The sequence below is a fragment of the Drosophila navojoa genome, chromosome 2 (genome assembly GCF_054131105.1).
Source record: "Drosophila navojoa isolate 15081-1374.11 chromosome 2, UAZ_NAV_1.0, whole genome shotgun sequence".
Classification (NCBI taxonomy): Eukaryota; Metazoa; Arthropoda; class Insecta; order Diptera; family Drosophilidae; genus Drosophila; species Drosophila navojoa.
In genome coordinates this window covers 202,467-224,768 of record NC_142890.1, presented here as the reverse complement: position 1 = coordinate 224,768, position 22,302 = coordinate 202,467, and the positions used below count along the sequence as shown (strand labels likewise).

Sequence of the window (22,302 nt, the reverse complement as noted above, 5' to 3'; positions counted from 1 at the left end):
GTTATTGTTGTTGTTGTGCTTGCTGCTACTGTTATAGTTATTGGTAGCAGAACTAGCAACAGTATCAGCCGCGGCTGCTGCCTGCGCCTGGCCACAGCTTGTGAGGCAGCAGCGACGCCGAGGCAGCCGCTTAACAATGTCGTCGTCCTGCGTCAAGGGCGTCCACTTTATGCTGCAAATTTCGATATTTTTTAGCAGTTGGCTGACTTTAGCAACTCTTAGGGAAGAAAACTGAGTTTATAAAAGTCTTCTTAAAGAAGTTAACCATGTGAATAAAAGATATATGTGATACTAAACGAATTCAAGCAACAGTAAGAAAATGGCATCAGTTAACATTAGTGGACTTTACCGTTTACGCAGCGCCCCGCTGTTTGATTCGGCTAGGGTTGGGGGGCCGAGCGAGCGTCTCCCTCCCTCCTTGGAGCCGTGCTTCTTAAATATGCGTTAATGAAATTAAGAGTTCGTTAAGTTTACGATGTCCGTTCCAGTTGCAGCTCCTTACGTCTCCTTCCGCCTATTCTCCTGCATAGCTGCCCCGCGGCGACATTAAACAAATCAATCAGTGGGGCTTTGTGGTTGTCCCTGTTGCCAACAGTAACAGCAACAGCAGCAGCAGCCAATTGGATTATATCCTGTGGTAGCAAAAGTGTCTGGGATTAGCATTTAAGTAGCCTATGGCAGCCTCTTACAACTAACCGGACACGCATCCGGGCCGAGACCCGGTCCGGCTAACTAACTAACGATAATGAGTGGAAAGTTCATTAGGCCCTGCCATTTACATAACATTAAAGCATCCGACGAATGCGATTAACACCACCTCTCCGTCTCGTCCCCTTCTCCACTCACATATACTCGATGTTTGTCTTTGACTGGATTTTAATTGCCTTCAGGGCTGCCATGTTTTTGTAAGGCCCCAATTGCAGGACAGTGCTTTCAAATTTTTTATTTCGATATTTAGTTATGTTATGTTAATTTACATTTTACATATTACTTCCCCATGCTGATTTGGTTGAGTTGTGAAAACAATTCTCCTATTTATGTGATCGCTCAGCTATGAATGACTAAAACTATTTTATCTATTTTAAAGACAGATGACAACCCTGGCTGCAATCTCTACTCTTGGCTAACTGACGATTATCACTCTGCTAAGGCTCTGCCACATCACTCGAAATGGCTTTATTAAATCTCCATTTTTGCGCAAGTCCCTATGATGCTTAATTGTATTACACGCACACATACAAGCAAACATGCAAAAACACTCTCTCACACACATATTCGGAGTGGAGAGGACAGTAGCAAGGACTTCCGTTTTGCTTGTGCCTGCCCTTTGCAGTGGCAGCGCTATTTTGATTAATTTGATAAATTCATTATGTGCACACCATATTGGTTATGTTCCGGCCCCGCGCTCGCCCCCTTTTCGATGGAGATTGTGATGCGGATGCTGTTTCGCATGTCCTTTCGCCCAAGCTTTGTTGTCCTGTCATGCGTTGTCCGGAGTCTGGGTTCAATGTACCCAAATGACATAACAAGGCAGTTTGTGCCACATTTGGCTTAAAAATGCGACTTTAACGATGTTGACAATGGCCATCAGGCAGACTGAAGACCGAGGACCAGTCACAGGAGCCGCTCCACGAATGACTCAGTGCAGGACAATAAAGCTAAATTGGCCAAAGGACAAAGGATACTCGTGGCCAGTGGACATTTTTTGCTCGCATAATTGTTTTTAAAACTTTCTCGAGTAGAAAGACAAATGAAGCGCCATGAAGTTCAGCTTACTTATATAAATTAATAGATGTTAGAGACCCAGTGCGAGTGTGTGTGTGCTAGGACATCAATATTGAAAATCATAAATACTGCAAAACAAACATGGTACTCAGCTCGGACTCAATTACAGTTTAAGTTTCATGGACAGCACAGCTGTCGCAGAGCTACGACTGAGGATATAGCAGATTGAAGGAGCAGAGGGCTGCAGCTAGAGATGAGAGCGTTCAATTATAAGCACAACCGAACTTGAAGAGCATTTATTAATTGAATCACTCATTATTGTCTTTTGCCAAAGAGAACTTAGGGTTCCAATAGAATAATATTTCTGTTTTAGCGAATTTTCTTTTACTTATTATTATATATTTGTTCCCAAAAACCTCTCGGGCCAGCCTTATTACAGTTAGGTTCGTGTCATGCGTTATACTCGCATCTCCAATGCCAAAAACCTCGACCGCAAATACACGGATCGAGCGGCGTGCATGTAAATCTCAAACGGTTTATGGTTACGACCAAATACCAACTTACATGCGGAGCGTGTTGATGTTGGCTCGAGTGCGAGTGCGAATAGCAGCGGCACTTTGATGGATAACTTGTGGCCTACAGCCCAAAAGCCGGTTAGGGGTGCCCTCAAATACACGCACGCATTCACACCCACACACATACACTCACATTCACACCCCTAGAATTTGGTATAATTTAGCAGAGATTTGAATAAGGTTCAAAGCTGTTGATGATAATGGAAAGCGCTTTTGGCCCTTTAGTGGATAGTCTGTAGCATATATATGCTATAGCAGTATATGCCACACTGTGAATATGTCGCACAGGCATGCGTGTGCCTGTGTGTGTGTAGAGAGTGTGTAGTAGATGTAACGCTTTTTATGGTATTTAAGATTGAAGGCAATTTATAGCTGACACCCTAATAAAATTAACATTGAAATGACAATTTGAGGCAGCAATAAGCATCAGCAGCAGCAAGTGTGCACACACACACGCACACACATTAAGATGTATACTATATAAATAGTCGCATATCTAATCAATTTATCGCTCAATAATGGTTCGAGTTAGTGGGGCACTTGGCAGGCACTTTGACAAATCGCCGAGTTGGCTTAAAAAATAAAACAACCCTGAAGGTATCTGAGGCCTGATGGAGATTGAATACCCTGCCACATATTTAACTGTTCGCCTACCAAAAAAAAAAAAAGGATGTTATTTATCATACGGTGACTACAAGTTTTTATGGAACATTATTCGATGAATGAATATGTTTAACCTCACACCCAAGCGTGTTTTAGAGAAAGCGATGCTCGATTGGTTAAACGTTTTAAAGATTTTTACTGTTTAACATAATAAGCAACGCGAATCGAATCAATTAGTTTCAGCTGTGGTTGTTTTTGTTTGTATGAGTTCAGGGCGATGACATCCTTAGCTTCCGGTTCAGACTGAGATGATGTAAGAAACAAGTTCAGTTTAAGTATAAAATCGACAATTCAAACGAAATTGAATTTAGACTGCAACAATTAATAATCATAATAAAATTAAATTAAAGCTCTAAATATAAATAGATTTCAAACACTTTGTCAAGCAATGGCTTTAATGTGTGGCTGCTCTGAGGCAACTGACTTCTATAGTTCCGTCTCCCGCACCCATTTTGGCGTATTCCTCATTCGATTCTAGCACCCTCGACTTTATTTCGTGGCTTTATTTCGTTGTTGTTGGTGTTGTGGGGTGCCATACGCTAAATAAATTGAAATGACTTCGTAATTGTATTTGTGACTCGAGCTAAATTAATCTAGCTAGTTGGAATGCCGGGACAGCGCTGGTGTGGGACCGACAAAGGATACCAAACAGGAGCTGTTTTCAATTGTGGCCTCCGAGTGGCTGCGGTGGCTCGAATGTTCACAGTGGCTGATGGGCCAGAAAATTGCTTCTGGAAAAAACCCCTTAAATTGACATATCCTACGAAATGATCCTGGTAATTATCCGCTGAATAGCAATTAGTTGAAACTATTTTCGATTTTTGTTGTGGTGCGCGTTTCCCGGGTTTTGCTCCCCTTGGACTCACACCCTAATACTTGTCTATTGATTGAGTTTGATTAATTATTTATAGTAAGAGAAAAGAATTTCTAAGTGAGCTATATACATATTTAGATATGTATTTTTCCCTCTTCGTTTTTTCTGCGTTACTTTCAATTGTTTTCTCGTACTTTAAATTCCAACTGAGCCGCTGAGGAGGTAGCTCTTGCAACAGTCTAAGAATGTTTGCTCTCAGCTCTCAGCTGCTGCCACTTGCGCTTATTTATGTGAATTCTCTGTCCAGCCTGGGAGGCTGCCTGCAACCGGGCCAGCATCATCTAAGCCATCTAACCCCTCCAACTTGTCTCTGTTTGCGCGTTAAAGTAACATTTACAGTGAGTGTTTGTCTGTTTGTTCAACTCTCAAACAATGCCATTGTTATACATACATATATATATATGTGTGTAGTATACCTAAGCGAGATGAGCTGGAGAAGTACAGGAAATAGTATGCACTTTATATCCGACATCTTGCACAGACCGGATCGCAATAATTTGTCGATGTTTCTAAAATTCATAATTTATCGAATATTCAAACTTACGTACGTTGCAAATTGGATAAATATAAATAGATAATTGGACAAAATTAAACGCTTGATTACGCCTTTTCTTTGAAAATTAACAGTTTTTCTTAGTTTATTAATTCCCTAACCAATTATAATATACGTTCGGATGAAACTTTTATAATTTTTCGAGCACATCTCACATTGCAATACACACACACACATACACATATATACAGCACATACATTCCATATATCTTCATATATGTATGTATATATGTATGTACATACATATGGGTTGTATTTGGACGTACAACTAATGTGCTTAGGCGTGCTCACTCTCTGCATCTATATATCCCTTTCTCTCTCTGGTACTCGATGCGGTCTTCGTCCTTTATCAGTGAGCGACATTTCGTTTGGCTGCGTTTTTAACGCGAAAGTTCACTTAAAGTTGCGCATACGCCGCGTCTGCCGCTCCATGTGAAGCTGCATGAAATCGTATCCTTTTGCTTGTGGCCATGTCGCATTGTTAGTATTTAACGTGGCTTGGCATTGATAAGGCATTGGCCCTATGCTTACCCCCGCAGGCAGGCATTTTATCGCGACCAAGTGGGGAGTGCGGCGGCTGCTGTTGAAAGACGCGACCACTGCTGCGGGCCGGGAAACTCGGCAGCTGCTGTCGCTGTCTGCAAACTGTTTGTTTATTTGTTTGCTATGAGAATTCATACACTCACACACACAGACACACACAAATATACGACCATATAGCATAGATAGCACTCGCTATTGTTTTACGATTGCGTGGAAATTGAAAACAGACCCAAAAATAAAAGCAAAAAAAAAAAAAAAATCAGGAGAAAAAAGTCAACATCAGTTATGGGCTCGTAACACTCGACGCTAAAGACACTTTAATTGCTTCGATTTGTATATAACTATATAAATACATATATGTGAGTATGGGTGCGTGTGTGCATGTGTCTTGTGTGCTTGTCTGCTGGGCTATCTATGTGCATAGCTAATGTGGCTTTCACATTCGCTTGACCTTCAAAGTTATCGAATTTCACGCCAGCAGCAAAAGCAGCGAATGCTGGGCAGGTCGCAATCTGCGCCTGATCCGTAGACATGTGGGAAATGCAATAAGCTGTCTTCTTACCCGCAATCATGTTAATATCCTGTACAGAGTATGGTTTATTAAGGGGTACATTGCATTGAATATTCAGCTGGTGTCTTTCTTGACCTATATATGCTAGCATACCCTAAGCTGATCTGCTAGTCAGCTGTTTATTTCATATATTTAATATTTGGACATAAGTATACACAGTGTTTGAGTCTAACCAAACTATGTTATTTGTTATTTCAAGAAACTTCGTGTGTCAAGCAGCTGTGTATAACTCATATTCCTTTTTATCAACCTTTTACTGTTTCAAATATTTTTGGCTGTGAAACTCTGTCAACTAGAAACACACCAGCAATGCCTTCTTCACTGTTAGCGTCTTTGACAGGCGGAATGCAGTTGGGTTCTTAAGCATTAAAAGTTGCTCTTCGACGTCTTTGCCATTTCCGGCGCGTACAAATTGAAAAATGGCGCTGGGCGCACTTCCGTTCGCATTATTGAGCGTGTCGTTAACTTAAGGCTGCAAGTAGCCAGCTCCTGGCCCACTTTCCTGCCACCCCTTCCCTCTTTCCAGTAAACGCAACCGCAAGTAACAGCAGTGGGGTGGGGGATGGAAGGGACTTGCACTTGCTTGACATTCCATTTAATTTGTCACCATAAAGAACGACAAGCGCACGCCCATGAAGTGCTAGAAGAGAGGCGTGGTCAACTGCAGCTGCTGTTGATAATTCACAACGATAACTACAACCAGTAAAGTGGCTTCACTAGGGGGCGTGCCACTTGTGACTTGCTTAGCCCCACTTGACACCAAAATTGACAAAGTGTGAATTTGAGTGCAGTGCGAGATTGAAAGCTGCAAATTATATTGAGCCACTGTCACGCATACGCACACGCAAACACAGGAACACGCACACAGAAGAGCCAAAGACACAGACAAGTTACGGGCTCGTAATTGTTGCCTTTTATTGGGTGCAATTTAATGGGCTGCCTGGCTGCATAGTTCGTAGCCACTTTCACTTTTGGGCATTGCCAAAAAAATAAAGAAGAAAAGAAAATCGTTTTACGAGTTCACTGAACCAACCAGAGCAACACCCCCGTAGCCCTCATAAACGCCGCTGCCATCCCCTCCCATTGCAGTATATGCAAAAAATACCATGGTAAGAATGTCGTCGTATGCATCCAACTGCGCAATACTCGCTCAAGTTATGGAGATCTAGGTTCTTTTCGAAAGCTTGTAAGTCCGAATCAGCTTAATTGCATAGATTAGAAGAAAATCTCTAGTATTATTTAAAAAAAAAAAATAGATATAGAGATATTTACTGTCCAATTAGACTTGTCCCACTGCTAAATAGATTCCTCTCTTTAACAGATGAGCTTTAACGAGAAGCCAGTATACCCTTAGTTAAGCTTTTGGACGAGCATCAGTAATGAACATTGTAATTGTCCGCAGGACACGAGTGTAAATGAAAGTGTATTTCGTTTTTGGCCACCACCATCTTTTTATGGCACCCATGAAAATTGTATTATTTATTGCAGCATAAAAATATTTATCAGTAAATTAAACACTTTACCCATCCAATATAGAATTTTGACAAACTTCGAAGCCGGCTGAGGCGTGAGTGTCCAGAGGATGGACTCTAGACTGCTTCATAAAACCTTCACATGCTTTCACTAATCCCACAGGCTATATTTAAGCCACACTCGCCACGTCAACCTCATAAAGCTGGGCAAATGGGGTCCAGTTTGTTCAGACTGCAATACACTTTAATGCTAGAAGTACGTTTCTCGCAATATATTGTGAAAACTTTCATGAAAAAGTGAGGAGCAACAAATACTGAAATTGATGCTTCTAATATTGTGTATCAATATCTATATTTGTAAATCTAAACAGATTTAATGAGATTTTACTAATATCTGCAAAACAATTTCCCCTATAAATGTCTAACTACCAGAGCATGTATATATTCCGTCTATACAAAGGGTATTCTATTCAATAATAGCTAAATTTATGCTGGCTATTCTGATTTTTAAGGACAGTCCATATATCAATGCCTGAATTTATTCAATAATGCTTAATAAATTCCAAATAATGTGACATTCAGGAATAAGGGTATGGCTGCTTCGGCCTGAGCTTATAACAAAAATATATTATATAACTTTATTTCGGGCATGTTCTTCCTGCTTTTTATTCATTTATTTTTGTTTTTGTTAACAATGCAAAAATAAAAACCAGAAAAACGCGTTAATATGCTGCCGAAAAAAGGAAATGGTATTTTTAACAAAAAATAACAAAATTATTACGAGCTGTTGCGGGGGTGGCAGGTGGGAGCAATGGGGGCCTCTGCTTTATAAATTAAACCGGCATCTGTTTGCAATTAGAATTGCAAATGCCTCCCAGCCCGATCCCAGCTGTTGAGTAGCGGAAGGGAAGGGAGCGGGACGTATGTGTGGAAAACCACAGTTAAAACTGACAGTGAGGGTAGCCAGCAGGTGGGGTCTCCTAGCTAGAGTACAGTGAATGAGGGAAACGGAAGCTGGCGCCAAAATGCCGCACAAGGGGCTGAGAGGAGGGTTTCCAGTATTGCGTAGGCTGCACATTTTGTTTTTTCATATGCTTTGTACACGCAAACAAGGGGTATAATGCAGCTGTAGATATGTAGACAAAAAGAAAGTTCTGCTAGTTATTAATGATCCATAGTCATCTGTCCTCTCATTTATAGATCCCTGGAAATACCAAGGATTATCAGATCATAGATCAAATATCTTATTTTTGTATTTTCAGAATATGCTTTCGACAGTCACATTCGAATCATGAAATATGCGTACAGGGTAGCTCCCAGTCGAAGTTTTGGCAATTTTCCAATTTGAATGCGCCCAGAAACAATTTGAAGGTAATGAGGAAGAAAGTTGTTACTTAGCTTGTGCCTCATTTGTCAGCGATTGCTCAGAGCTGAGATGAGAAGAAGGCAAAAAGATGCTGGGAAACGAGCTGCGACGAGTTGAGCTGTGGGAACTGGGGATTATATCCCAAATGGCTCTAACAAATAACCATGCATAAATTTTATAAGCTCGGCGTGAAAAAAAGAAACAGTTTCGAGTGTTTACTTTTAGATATTTGTTTATGGATTTGTTTGGTGTTGCATTTACATACACTTGCACAGGATTGATAAAAGCGGGTTTAACTGTGTCTAACTGCGCGTGATAGAGTAAAAAGTATGTACATGTGTGTATATATATACAAATTTAGAAATGTATATGTATGAAGGCTGAATAGGGTTATGGAAAATTGATTTTCCAAGGCCCGATTTAGTAGAGAATAGTTTTGGGCAAATATTGGTCCCAACTTAAACATACAATTATGAAAGATTGAATGGAATTTATATATATTTATATTAATTTAGTCTAATTAAGCTTACAAACATTTTTGGTCAAATCAGTAAAAGCATTTCTAGTCCACAATGCGGTTTTCCTTAGCCTCACATCAAATACAAATGTTGAGCGCCTTAAATGGGCGTTAACCAACAGAATTTTCCATCGTTTGATGTCCTATATGAACAAGTTTAATAATTTAGTGTTTATTCTGGCTTTGAGGCTAAGTACCCTATGCAGTGCCCACGATACCTGAAAACTTTCTGATTGACTTTTGATGGCCAAAAGCTCGCAGGCCTGAATCAATAAACATGGAGTACTCAGCTATAAATAGTGGATGCCTGATTATATCCAGCAGGTACAATAGCGCCTAATTGCGTAAATTTTAGTTGCTAACAGTTTGCATACATAATGATTGGCTGAACAAGTATATTTATAGCTATATATATGTATATCGAGCATAATAGCTAAGTGAATTAATTTCAAGGAGGTCTTGTGTAGATGAGTTTTTCCTGGCAACAGTTGGGCTGACAAATGTGATGGCTTTTCCACTTTGCTCAGGCAGATTTCAGTTAATAAATTGCAAGTCATTTTTCAGGAGTTAGATCTTTGCAAAGGAACTCCGGCAGCATCGTGAGTCCCGTCACAAACTTAATAACTCATTTGTTGGCACTCAACTGGCTGCATTCAAATGGCCAATAAGACATATCACAATGGCTCACACACACACACAGCCACGCACACATTTCCGCATACCCACACACATATGCCGCAGTGTGCTCTAAAAACTGTTGGAGCAAACATTTGACTTCTAATTAAGAGCCAAAAGCCAACAGAATCAGCTACAAATGGAGCAAAGAGCAGTCAGCAGTAGCAGCGCCAGCAAAAGTTAAAGCAGCATTAGAGGGGAAGAAGCGCCAGAGACAGAGGTGGCAAACACACAAATACCTTTACACAAACGCCCAAACGAGGCGCACTACGATGATTAAGTGCTCCACCTCGCATAGAGAATGTAGCACGGTAAGAACTCAAGCAGAGCAGAGCGAGGGAGATCAAATGTGAATCAGGGATGATAGAATTTCGTGTTTTTTTCGAATTCGTGTTCGCACTTGTGCTTAGCAAGGAGTACGAGTCCATTTAGATAGAAAGAGTTTAGAAGAGCGCAAAAGAAATATACTCAGACTGGCAGCTCCAGATTTTGCTTGCCTTGTCCACAGAGTATATATTGTTTCGGTTTGTAGTTCGTGCCACGACTTGTACAACTACTTGAACACGCGCTCATCTCTAACAAATATTTAGGTGTGTGCAAAGGCTGCGTAGGGGAGGCGGTGAAGGTGGATTGTTGGGAAGACCGCCCTACGACTTGGCCTTCATTCGGTATGCGCGTGCTAATCAAATTGGGTCTAGTCCGTGTCTGCGCTTTTGTCTATGCCAACAGCAAGCCCCCGAGCGGGACTGGGGCTGTGAGAGAGGTCGGGCGGGTCTTGTTTATCAGCCGTCTGCGCCTAATGTGTAAGTGTGCCAAAAGTGATTGCATAATTATGCAAATGCTCCCCCTTGGAGCACAATATAGTCTAATGAATTACTCACACAAGGAAGGGAACTGATGTAGCGGGGTGAAAGGGGCCTCTGGAGAAATCCTTCGCTGGCGCCTCTGCCGATTCGAGTGTAAACAGAACACCAAGTGGCACATGCTACCGAGTTGATTATGTAATAATTTGTTATTGCCTGCGGATTGCTTTCAATCCAATTAGAAACGAGCCTCAATGCTGAACAATTAACACCCCCACCACTCTATTTTCGGCTCCCTCTCGCACTGCTTGTTCCGCGCCCATTAAAGATCAATAATTGCGCTGACAGTAAATTAGGCACGCGTTGGCTGGGAAAATTCAAAAGTTCTCCATGCGGCGGTTTTTTGTGTTTTGTTTTAGTACTTTCCAAAGCTGCACGACTCGTCATCGAGGCAGTCATAAAAGCCGAAAGTCGATCATATTGTTATTGTTTATTTAGCAACAGCTATTACGAACGCAAGCGCCAAAAGTTCTATCGAAAAACTGAGCCATAAAAATATTTGGCACATCGCAAAAAAGTTCAACTAAATGCAAAGGTAAATAAATAAAATATTTTATAGAAAAACATGAACGAAAGTGCAAAATGAATAGTCGAACATTGGATATCCTTAGCTGCGACGTTTGCTGGTGTGTTGGATCACTGTTCAGCAACCTCGAATAACTGCAAAAACCTAAGATATGGACAACAATACAAAGTATACTTTGCTTTCAACAATTCATCTTTGGACTTGGAAATATTTAAATACTCTTTTTAAATACATAATATCCAGCAGAAGAATAAATATGATCTCTATATTTTAAAATACATTTCCATTTCCATTTCCATTTGAGCAAAAAACTTAAATACCCTCTGCTATCATATAACAATAGGAGTAGGCCAGCTTTTGGGTTAAGCAAACATTGTACATTCGCTGGACCTAAATAATCGACCTATATAATCGAGGCCCACCCCCAGCGTAATGGGCCGACTCATTCCAAATCATAAAAAAACATAACACGCCTTTTATTTGCATAGTTGACAGTCGAGCTGTATTTTGTGGAAATGAAATGCAGCCAACAAATTTTGTGACTTATTGTTTTGAGTTTTTTGGAATTCGTGACTCACATTAAGCAAGATGAAGAAGAACACCAACAACAGCAATAATAATGGCAACAAAAATTGTTTATTCAAACGGCGTCCCGGCGATCGTCCCCGAAACAAAAGCCAAATATTCACGCACATATTCGAAAGGTCTCACACATGTCTGGCAAATCAAACGGGACACTCGGACTTAATGATCAGCCCCACTCCCCTCTCTTTTTGTCGGACTTTTGCTTTCGTTTTAAACCATTAAGAGCGCGAATCGGGTATATTGGCTGGAGTAAATTAATGTCCCAGGAAGTAATTGATGATTGATTGATTGACACAAGACTCAAACATTATATTTTTTCTATGTAAAATAGAATTATGGAAAGATAAAATTAAAGAAAAATTATAAGGTATACCTACAGAAAACGAGATAGAAATATATTAGACGAATTTCTCACGGTGGCTACATCGTATCTGTTAGTCGAGCATTGCTGACCAAACACAATACGAGTTGTTTCTATTTCTTTTAGCTATTCCAGTGTAATTAGCCAAATCGTTAGGCATAAAAAATGAGACGTTGCCAAAAAGCGAAGAAATAAAAGCAAAATACAAAGATAAATTTGCAACATGAAAGGGAAGCGCATAAATCAGCATTTATATAAATAAAGACATCATGATTTGAAACGGGGATGCCTATGCCTCTATAGATATGCATCAACATATATATGGCGTTTCAGTCTGAAGCCCAATCAAATGTGCCCAAATGCCCAAAAAGAACAACAAACGATACGAAGCGCCGGCCAACGTGGCGTATACGCAATAAATTTTCATATTTCATACGCTACATGCCATATGCCATACGCTGCCCCTCTCCTTCACTCTACACTCTTTACATATTCATAAGCACGTGACGTCACATAAGTATTTCGGCCTGTTCAGAATAGCGCATAGAGAAAATACCTATAAGCAATCAAATATAGTACTTGTTGTAAACAAAAGACTGTTCGAGCGCTAACAGCTGTTACATTTAAGCACGAGCTGTATGACGCTGATGATCTGCTCGTGGGTAAATACCATGGCTTGCTTCTAAATATAGGTACTTAATATTTACTCAAGTACTGTTGCCTGTCACTAAGTCAATGTCATGGTTTACACAGTCCCATATGGCAGATGGATGCAATTATTTAATGAATGCCTTAATCAGAAAGAAACGGAAAGAAAAGCGAAATGGTTAGTCTATCAAAATGGTATATATATATATATATATATATATATATATATATATATATATATATATATATATATATATATATATATATATATATATATATATATATATATATTAATTTTAAGCAGAAATTGATAAATTCACTTTAATAATTAAAGTTATTGAGAAAACTTTGAATTCTATTATAATAGGCGAGTGTTTTTTTAGTCGAGTCAATAAGTAATAGATTTGTTTAGTATATTTATTGTCTTTGAAGTTGTTACAACATAGAGAGTATCTAATATGTGGGACAACTCAACTCCACTATTTCCCACAAGGTCTGATAAGGCTGGCACAGTTTTCAAGTACAACAAAAGCAACAGCTACTCGAGCTATTCAAGTCGAGAGAGGATGATGACTGGGCGATTCGGAATGGGGATTCGCAGTCGGATTCGCATTGGCATTAATTTGTCAATGTTTATGTTTATGTTTATGTCTCGAATCAATATTATCAACAACGTCAGCATTATGCATTAATAATGATGCTTAAGCACTTTAGTCTAGGCAAAAGTAAAACAAAAACGCGTTAGCCACGAGTTCGAGTCCGAGAAGCCGGGAAAGGGGAAAAACGATTAAAACACGTATACATATACATATAGATATGCAAATGGCGTTGAGCCGTGAATTTAATGAGATTTTGTATCAACAAATGTGACAGCGCCAGCTTCTGCGACGAAGAGGTGTGATTGAATAGTTTCTATATAGATAAATAGTGTGATAATGAGTATAAAGAAAGATAGTTTGTGAATCAGATCTTTAATATTCAAGAAATAAGATAAGCTGAATTTAAAACAAAATAACAATAATGCATATATTGATGTATTTTACGAATTTATTGAAGACTATTTTTGTCCTTAAAATAAATAGATCAAATGGAAGGATAAATTGAATCAACATAATTATGAAAAAAGGCTTTCCGACAAATTTTTTTATTATTTAAAAATTAATTTTAAAAGAATAAAATTAAATTTATTTTATTTTTGTATTGTAATTAAAAAAAAAAAAAAACGTATTTTAATACAATTCTCAGTTTATCAGTTTGTCCCTTTAACATTTAAATTAAAATATCCACTCAAACACATTTTAATATGACTCGTATTAAACGTGCAAGCCAACCTATATAAAAACAATAATAGGTGATACCAATAACAATTTTTATCTGAATTCGATCAAGTTAAACTTGTTAACGTAAAGCTTATCAGTTGGACATTTTCAAAAAGTTAATGCAAACACACAAAAGCGAAACATAAGATAAAATGCAAGACTTGCTTAAGAATAAATTTGTTTTTTTATTTCGAACATTTTTTAGGTAATATTGACTTTTTGGTTTTGCTTTTATCACTGGGGTCTTATGCAGCTGCCGTGTGGCTAATGCATTATTTTTTTTGTCAAATTTCAGGGCAACACTTAACGCAACGTCGAGTTCATTTTTTATGTATCGCATGTAATTAAAAAACATTAACACGACGACTACAACAACAACAACTACAATGACAACACGACAGCAACTGCAACAGGGGCAACAACAAGCGCGTTGACATTAATGCCAGCCACAAAGTGCAGGGCAGTCCACAATACAATAATACAGATAAACAGAGACGCATAAGAGATATACACACCACACACACACACTCCCACTCATACACACATACATATACACATATACATATACACATACAAACTGGCAAATGACAAGTGGACTGCAGCTGTCTGTTGCACTTGTCAATCAAATGCACAGATGTGCCGTTAACAATGCCGGCTCCTCTAAAACGCGCGCGCGGCTGCCGACAAGACGACGAAATGCAGTTTTTCGCTACAATTTGCTTTTCTTTGCTTTGCTCGCGATCCAGCCAACCGCTCGCCGGCAAGTTTTCCATAAGACTGAAAACACAATTTTTCTAGACGCAACACAATTTTTCATGCACGCATTTCGCCGGTTGGCCCAACTGTGCGTTCGGCCGAATCAGAAAGCTTAGCGGATAGAGAGCTTTAGACGACAAGTTTATTCAGCTCTGCATTCGGCTATTCAGTCGTTTTGGCGCGCAAAGCACGGCACGAGCTTTTGTGAATGACGAACAACAAAACGTTTCACTAATTGAGCATGCCAAGCGGGGGGCTCGAGCGGCAAGCGAGCTGCTTGAACAAAGCGTGCGTAAAAATTGAGATTGTCTGATTAGAATACAGGGTGTTTCGAGTGAGTGGCTGTTGAAATCTGCTCTTAGCAGCTGGTCGAATTTCGTTTAGAATTTTCCATGAACGATATAATATGTATACTCCAGCAGATCATGCTAACGAGGGGAGTTGGAAGCTTCAAAAATCAAATTAATTCTGATTTCTTATGTAAAACGGAACTGACGGCTTTAACTATTACAATTGGACTTTAATTGCGTGTATAAATTATTAATATAAATTACCAATAATACTGTATTAAATCATATACGAACAATCAGATATAACGGATTTATCCCCCATAATTATCTCCGTAATGTAGAGAAAGTATTTTAAGACTGACTGCTGCCATTCGAGTAGTTCGAAAATGCCATCTGATCAGCTCAACACTTCCGCAAGGCGTCCCAAAGAATTAATTCATTGTTAATAACAAGTTAAATTGGCTGACAGCCGAAGCTGCGACATCCTACATCTATGCAGGAGTATAAAAGCAACAACTTGCTCGTATTTGACTGGTAAATGTAAATTGTAAACTGTCATATATGAGTATAGATGTTTTTGTTGCTGTTGTTTTTGTTGCTATAAGTGAAGTGATATCAGGGAAACACTTTCCAGCGACATTCATAACGAGTTGCTATGCTTCACTACTCAATACGTCACAGCTTCTAAAAGTCCCATACAATAATGACAGTTGAAGATGAAGCTTCGATTTTTCAACTTTCGCCATAAGAAAATGATTCGCAAACTGAGCATAATTAAATGCGTCACATTGGGGAACTCCACGATTGGCCCGAGTCTCTGGTAACGTGATTTAATCACGAGAGGGGAATAAAACAGATTAAAATCTCATTGGAACTAGGTGTTATTTGTGCGCTATTGGAGATTATTTTTAAGGCCAGTTTTTCAACACATTTGCTGTGACCGTTTTAATTAGTGTTGCGCTAAGCTAATTCATTAGCAATTAATTGATTGTCAAATTGATAACTGTCATGCAATTGATTGTCAACTATATAGAGAACTGTTGGGAGTGTCTGACTAGAAGATACCCTGAATCCTGTGGTTTCAAGCCTCTAATGCGTCTTTTCTATGTATATACAGGGTATAAATATATATATTCATTAGCTAAACAAACTAACACCAAAAAGACGGGTTTGAATTCCAATCCCACTGAAACTCCCCCCTCTCGCGACTAATGAAAGCCAAGCACAAGGCCAGTTCCATTTAAAACCTGATTAATAGCCAACAACTATATCGTATTCTCGTAAAATATGGTAAGCTGTAAATCGTGCTTGCATTTCAGACTCAATTATGAACTAATAAGAAAGTAAATTTTTTGTTAAAAATGCTCTAAATGGTATGCCCAAAAAAAGTAGTTGAAAATGTAATAAATGCGAGCAATTTCGCAACAAGCTGTTATTCTTAATTACTATGAGTGCAAAAGTTACTTTTAGTGGTTTATTATTTTTTCTATTTAAGATCTATTATATACTACTATCATATACTATTCGTATAAGATGCCCAAAAATAAATGTTTCAGAGTTCGGCGCTTCCATGCCAAACACCAGCCATTGGGTTCTACAATCAATCAAATCTAATGAATACAGATATTTGGTTAAATTTCCTTCTTATTTTGATATTATTTGATCTACAAAATAACAAAGTGAAATGAAACAGTTGACACTTAATTAATATCAAGCGATCGCTTTTCCGATGCCGCGTATACATAATCAGCATCTTTAGTCAGCTTGATAGCTTTTTAATTGCATTCGAGCTGTGCGAACAGCAAATTAAAATTGAGTCATTTGCAGTCGACCATTAATTATGAAAACTTAATATATGCTTAAGTCTTGCATTAATATTATTCTTAAATAAGATGTATACCAGTTTGACGTTTGTCTTAAGAGAGATTTTGCTTCTGCTTCAGTATATGAGGCGTGAGATCTATCTATCTGTATGACTCCCTGTCCGCACAAGAGATTTGACAGGATAAAAAACTTGAGGATTAGTTGACGCGAATCCTCCATAAAACGGAAGCAGACTCTTGACCAGAATGTGAATCAATTAACAGTTGTTGACAACTCTGTGAATAATGAATAACACTTTTATGAATAAAAAGATTTGCCATAAATCACAAAAGTATTGCACAGCATGTAAGAGCTCTATAGGCGCTGTGTTAGTGTTTGACTAGGAAATATTCTGAACATTCTGTAAGACAGCTGTTCCGATCATTGTAGGCTTGTCGCATATATATATTAATGTTTTACCCCACCTGAATACTCACGGTCAAGACTAGCTCTACTCAGCTTGCCATCTGATCATGAATTGATGAATTTTGATGAGGTGTGCCGCGCCTCTTTATATGTGGTATACATATTCATTTTCACAAAAATATACTCTAAATCTGTCTGATAATGGTTGCATTCGAGCCGAATGTGATAAGCCAATCATAAAGCAGCTCCCTATAATAATTCGAGCTGGCCAGATACCTTAGATTCCTGAACTTAATTGCAATCAGTATTAGATTCGCGTGAACAGCCAATGAGCCAAATTTCGTGCAGACAAGTTTACTCAGCGGGATTCGATTGAAGTATGGACACGTTGTGTTTGACTGATTCTGTTATTTTTTTTTAATTCCTCTTATTTCCATTATGAAGAAGGAAAAATCGATGTGACATATCTGGAAAGCTGTAATACTTAAAATATATAAATTTAAGTAATACACTTTTCGTATTTGTATTTCCCAAATTTGTAGTATGTGACTTCTTTGTTATCGCCAGGGATAATACGCGACTGGTACTGCAGTAGAAGAGCTGCTCTACTTCCAGCTTAATGAACGCCACTCATGTCACCTGATTCCCGTCTTCAATCTAAGCAGCTATCGATATGCTTGCGCTGCCACAGCTGTCGATTGTGAAGGGCTTGCAGCAGGATTACGTGCCCCGGGGGCTGCACCGCATCATCGAAGAGCACCAGCTGCGCCATGCCGACAGCGTGGCGCTCATCTATGACCACGGCCAGGAAGACAGTTCGGGGGCAAGTCAGAGCACCTATCGGCAGATGAACGAGCGTGCGAATCGTGCCGCACGCCTACTCGTCGAGGAAACCCACGGACGTTTCCTTCAGCCAAACAGCGATGGTGACTTCATTGTAGCCGTTTGCATGCAACCATCGGAGGCACTGGTCACCACATTACTGGCTATTTGGAAGGCGGGCGGTGCCTATCTGCCCATCGATCCGAGCTTCCCGGCTAATCGTGTCCATCACATATTGTTAGAGGCTCGACCGATTCTAGTACTACGTGATGATGACATCGATGCTGAGAGCTTTCACGGCACACCGACGTTATCGTTGACTGAACTGTATGCGAGTTCATTGCAACTAAGTTGCAGCAATCTGCTCTCGGAGGAGATGTTGCGCGGTGGAAACGAGCACATTGCCATCGTTCTCTATACCTCGGGCAGCACAGGTGTGCCCAAGGGTGTGCGTCTGCCTCATGAGAATATATTGAATCGCTTGCAATGGCAGTGGGCCACCTTTCCTTACACAACCAATGAGCAGGTGGGCGTGTTTAAGACAGCACTTACCTTTGTCGACTCCATTGCGGAGCTGTGGGGTCCTCTTATGTGTGGCCTGTCCATTGTAGTAGTACCCAAGGCAGTCACCAAAGATCCTCAACGTCTTGTAGCACTTCTTGAGAAGTATAAAATTCGTCGTCTAGTTCTGGTGCCCACTTTGTTGCGTTCCCTGCTCATGTACCTGAACATGGAAGCTCCTGATCCCGGACAGAAGTTGCTGAACAATTTGCAGATCTGGGTCTGTTCAGGTGAGCCACTGGTTGTGCCGTTAGCCAGCAGCTTCTTCGATTACTTTGATGAGGGAGTGCACAGACTGTACAACTTCTACGGCTCCACCGAGGTGATGGGCGATGTGACTTACTTCGCCTGCGAGAGCAAGAAGCAGCTTAGCCTGTACGACAATGTGCCCATAGGTGAGCTCTTCTGTCTCCTTCTGTCCTCTTGCTTTTCCTGTGCTTATGTATCTATCTTTTCCTAGGCGTACCCGTCTCAAACACCGTCATCTATCTGCTGGATGCGGACTATCGTCCAGTCAAAAATGGAGACATCGGCGAAATCTTTGCTTCAGGTTTGAATCTGGCTGCGGGCTATGTGAATGGTCGTGATCCGGAGCGCTTTCTCGAAAATCCTTTAGCTGTAGAGAAGAGTAAGTGGGACCCTTGAAACATCCTGCTGAATGAATTTCTAATCGATCAGCTTCACAGAGTACGCGCGTCTGTATCGTACCGGTGACTATGGCTCGCTGAAGAATGGGAATATCATGTATGAAGGACGCACCGATTCGCAGGTGAAGATACGCGGGCATCGGGTCGATTTGTCCGAGGTGGAGAAGATCGTGGCCGAGCTGCCGCTGGTAGAAAAGGCCATAGTGCTTTGCTACCGGGCCGGACATGTGGATCAGGCCATTCTCGCCTTTGTCAAACTGCGCGATGATTCACCTGCAGTCACTGAGATGCAGTTGGAGGGCAGGCTCAAGGACAAGCTGGCTGATTATATGACACCACAGGTGATCATATTGGAGCATGTGCCGCTCTTGGTCAATGGCAAGGTGGACCGCCAGGCCTTGCTAAAAATCTATGAGACCGCTAATAACAATCAGGGAGGATCGGCTAGTGCTCTGGACTTTGACTACAGTCAGGTGCCCGAGGAGCTGAAATTGACGGCACGTGACCTCTTTGAAACCGTGAGCATTGTCATTGGACGTTCTAGACGGGCAACTCTCTCAGCCCATAGCAACTTCTACGAGCTGGGCGGCAATTCACTCAATTCTATATTCACGGTCACTTTACTGAGGGAGAAAGGCTACAAAATCGGCATCTCAGATTTTATAGCAGCAAAAAATCTGGGAGAGATTATCGAAAAGATGGCTAGCAGCCATGGTGCAGTACAGCTGGAAGAGGAGACGCTCAATGCATGCCCACATCTTAAAATGGAGGCGGTGCTGCTGCAGGAAGAGCATCATCAGCCTGTGAGTGAGTGAGTGGTTGGTTGAGTGAATTGAGTGTGAGAGTCAATGCTAATATTTTCCTCGGCAGCATAATCGTATCCAGTTTCCACAACAAAGGCGATCTGGAGCAATGGCTTAAGCCTGGCGCTTTACCCACAGATTACAGTGATCTACTCGATGCAAGTTAAGAGTAATACACGAAAGCTTCAATGGCTTATTCATTAATACTTTGCAGGAAATGTGGAGCGTCCTGGTTGAACGTGAATTGAGCTTTGTAGTATACGATCGAAATACGGAGCGCATCATCGGTACCGCTCTCAATTACGATGCTCGCGCCGGGCCCGTGGTGGAAATCAAGTCCGATCTGGTAACAGTCTTCGAGCTTATAGAATTCTGCGAAGGACCCATACGGTACCATAAAATACCTACTGTTAATCGAAACTCCGAAATAACCTATTGTAATGTATTTTAAGAGACAACTATTTGCCCAAGGGTGTGAATCAAATCCTACGCTCGGGCATGATGGGCACCGCCGAACATCTGAACCCGCGCGAGAATGTTGCTTGCATACACTTCATGGAGAACGAGGTGCTAAACGTGGCGCGCAATAAAAATTTCGCCGGCATCTTCACTACCAACACCAGCCCACTGACCCAGCAGCTGGCCACTGTAAATCAGTATAAGACGTTGCTCAATTACCAGGTGAACGAGTTTGTTAGCTCTGATGGCAGTCGGCCTTTCCGAGATGCACCAGACGAACAGCGCGCCATCGTCCAGTGGAAGGAAGTAAGCAGCAAGTAGCAGCCATCCGCTCGACTAACAGTGTCAGGCAAACCTATAACTACATCTTCAAGGGCACTTTTGCTTCTTGACTATTTACTAAGCAGCTACAAAACTATATTTTTAATACAATTTGTATATCTGTTTTGCTATTCGGTATCTTTACTAGGGGTTATAATTAGTCAGTATATTCGGCTTTATCTGAATGGCAGATGAACAATTCGATCACACGGATATTTTCTTACAAAATGTTCTGTTCCGTTCTGGCCTGCAAAGCGCCGTATAAGTTTTTGTGAATGGAGTGTAAGGAAACTTTGGGCTAATTGAGCGTGGCATGCAGTATAATTGAATGCTTTTCAATTGGAAGGGAAAGGTTCAGGCGAGAAGCAAAGAGACTCAACAAAATGTGCGTGGAATACAGGGCGTTTCACGTGACGATTGGCAAAGCGCTATAGAATGCTTTTATACGAGATTGCTGACAGGCAATCAATCATCGACTGAATTGACAGGCTGCTATAATTCAAGATGTTATATTTGCATAGTAAATGAATGATAAATAAAATGACATACAGACATTGCAGACGAGCTTAAAGTAAAACATATATTGCCTGCATGCATTTGACATTAAGAACAGGATATTCAAATTCGAGAACTTAGTCACTTGCTCTCTGATTAAAAATATAAATATATTTATGGCAGACATGTATATATCGTGCAAAACACAATAAATCAAATTTAAATCCATTTAGAAGTAAAAAGTACAAAATAAACTCAATACAAAGGCGTAACAAATCGGTAAAACTATAAATTATTGAGGTAAAGTAGCACAAATGCTATATTAAGTAATTTCTAGTCACCAGATATTAGATATAAGAGACAACAAACAGTGGGCGGGGCGGGGTGGGGCGTGGCACTTGAGAAAGTGATTAAACGATAGCGACTGTTATTAGAGCTCTACTAAGGCGATTTGCAAATGTTATCAAACCTGTTCTACATAAGCACGCCATACACAAGGAATTACTCTGTGTGAAGTTATGAACTATATATAAGATAAGATATAGATAGACTTCGGATTGGGGCATTTTAATTACTTCATTAACATTTAGTGACAGTTTTGCATAGATCGCATGGAAAGTTGTATGGGAGCAGCCATTAAGCAGTTGAGCAACAGCAGCTGGTGCACCTGCTTAACGCTCGACTAAAGTAAATTGCAATTGAATTATGCGATTCTGCCCGCCCCACATTTATTACAAGCAGACTAAGGCCCTAGTGCGAATTTAATGATAATTTAATTGCACCTACATGTACAAGTACCTACATGTCGCTAAAGTCGATCGAACGATTCGATCAATCTACCATTTCGATGGCGCAACAGCAAGTCGTCAGCTAAAACACTTCCGCAAGCCGCCCAAAAGAGACAACTCAGCATGCTCGAGGCGGGAGTGAACGACCAACAGGTACCCTAAACGACCGCCTTAAAGGAACTATCTCACTGTAAATGGAGAGACTATTAATCAATAAACGAAAATTCAAGCCTCGTTTAGTCTTTATCTAACTCTATTTACCACCTTTGCACCTTTGCTAATTCCACTCTTCTTT

At 40.3% G+C, this 22,302-nt stretch overlaps 1 protein-coding gene and 1 long non-coding RNA gene across 3 annotated transcripts; one reads left to right on the top strand and one right to left on the bottom strand.

Moving 5' to 3' along the window:
• Position 1: 1 nt before the first annotated feature.
• Positions 2–14,668, bottom strand: LOC108652836 (uncharacterized). Its single transcript, XR_016197345.1, has 3 exons — positions 14,411–14,668; positions 350–632; positions 2–172 (listed from the first exon to the last, which is right to left on the bottom strand). It is a non-coding gene; the product is annotated as an uncharacterized LOC108652836 (long non-coding RNA).
• Positions 14,669–17,542: 2,874 nt separating this feature from the next.
• LOC108649639 (beta-alanyl-bioamine nonribosomal peptide synthetase ebony) lies at positions 17,543–20,849 on the top strand. Of its 2 annotated transcripts, XM_089263052.1 has the most exons (6): positions 17,544–18,889; positions 18,955–19,122; positions 19,181–19,952; positions 20,012–20,102; positions 20,159–20,334; positions 20,397–20,849. In XM_089263052.1, exons 1-6 carry the CDS (start codon positions 17,785–17,787, stop codon positions 20,722–20,724), a joined length of 2,640 nt encoding a protein of 879 aa, XP_089119178.1. In that variant the 5' UTR covers positions 17,544–17,784; the 3' UTR covers positions 20,725–20,849. The 2 variants fall into 2 exon arrangements, with proteins under 2 accessions (XP_089119184.1, XP_089119178.1); XM_089263058.1 differs by lacking the exon at positions 20,012–20,102 and having other exon boundaries at positions 17,543–18,889; positions 19,181–19,944.
• The last annotated feature ends 1,453 nt before the right edge of the window (positions 20,850–22,302 follow it).

What these genes read in the sequence shown, in the direction of transcription:
- LOC108649639 (XM_089263052.1), top strand. Translation starts at nt 17,785, where the DNA reads ATGCTTGCGCTGCCACAGCTGTCGATTGTGAAGGGCTTGCAGCAGGAT. An exon ending in TCCTTTAGCTGTAGAGAAGA is followed by an intron (nt 19,123 to 19,180) that starts GTAAGTGGGACC and finishes TCAGCTTCACAG; the next exon opens with AGTACGCGCGTCTGTATCGT. An exon ending in CATCATCAGCCTGTGAGTGA is followed by an intron (nt 19,953 to 20,011) that starts GTGAGTGGTTGG and finishes TTTCCTCGGCAG; the next exon opens with CATAATCGTATCCAGTTTCC.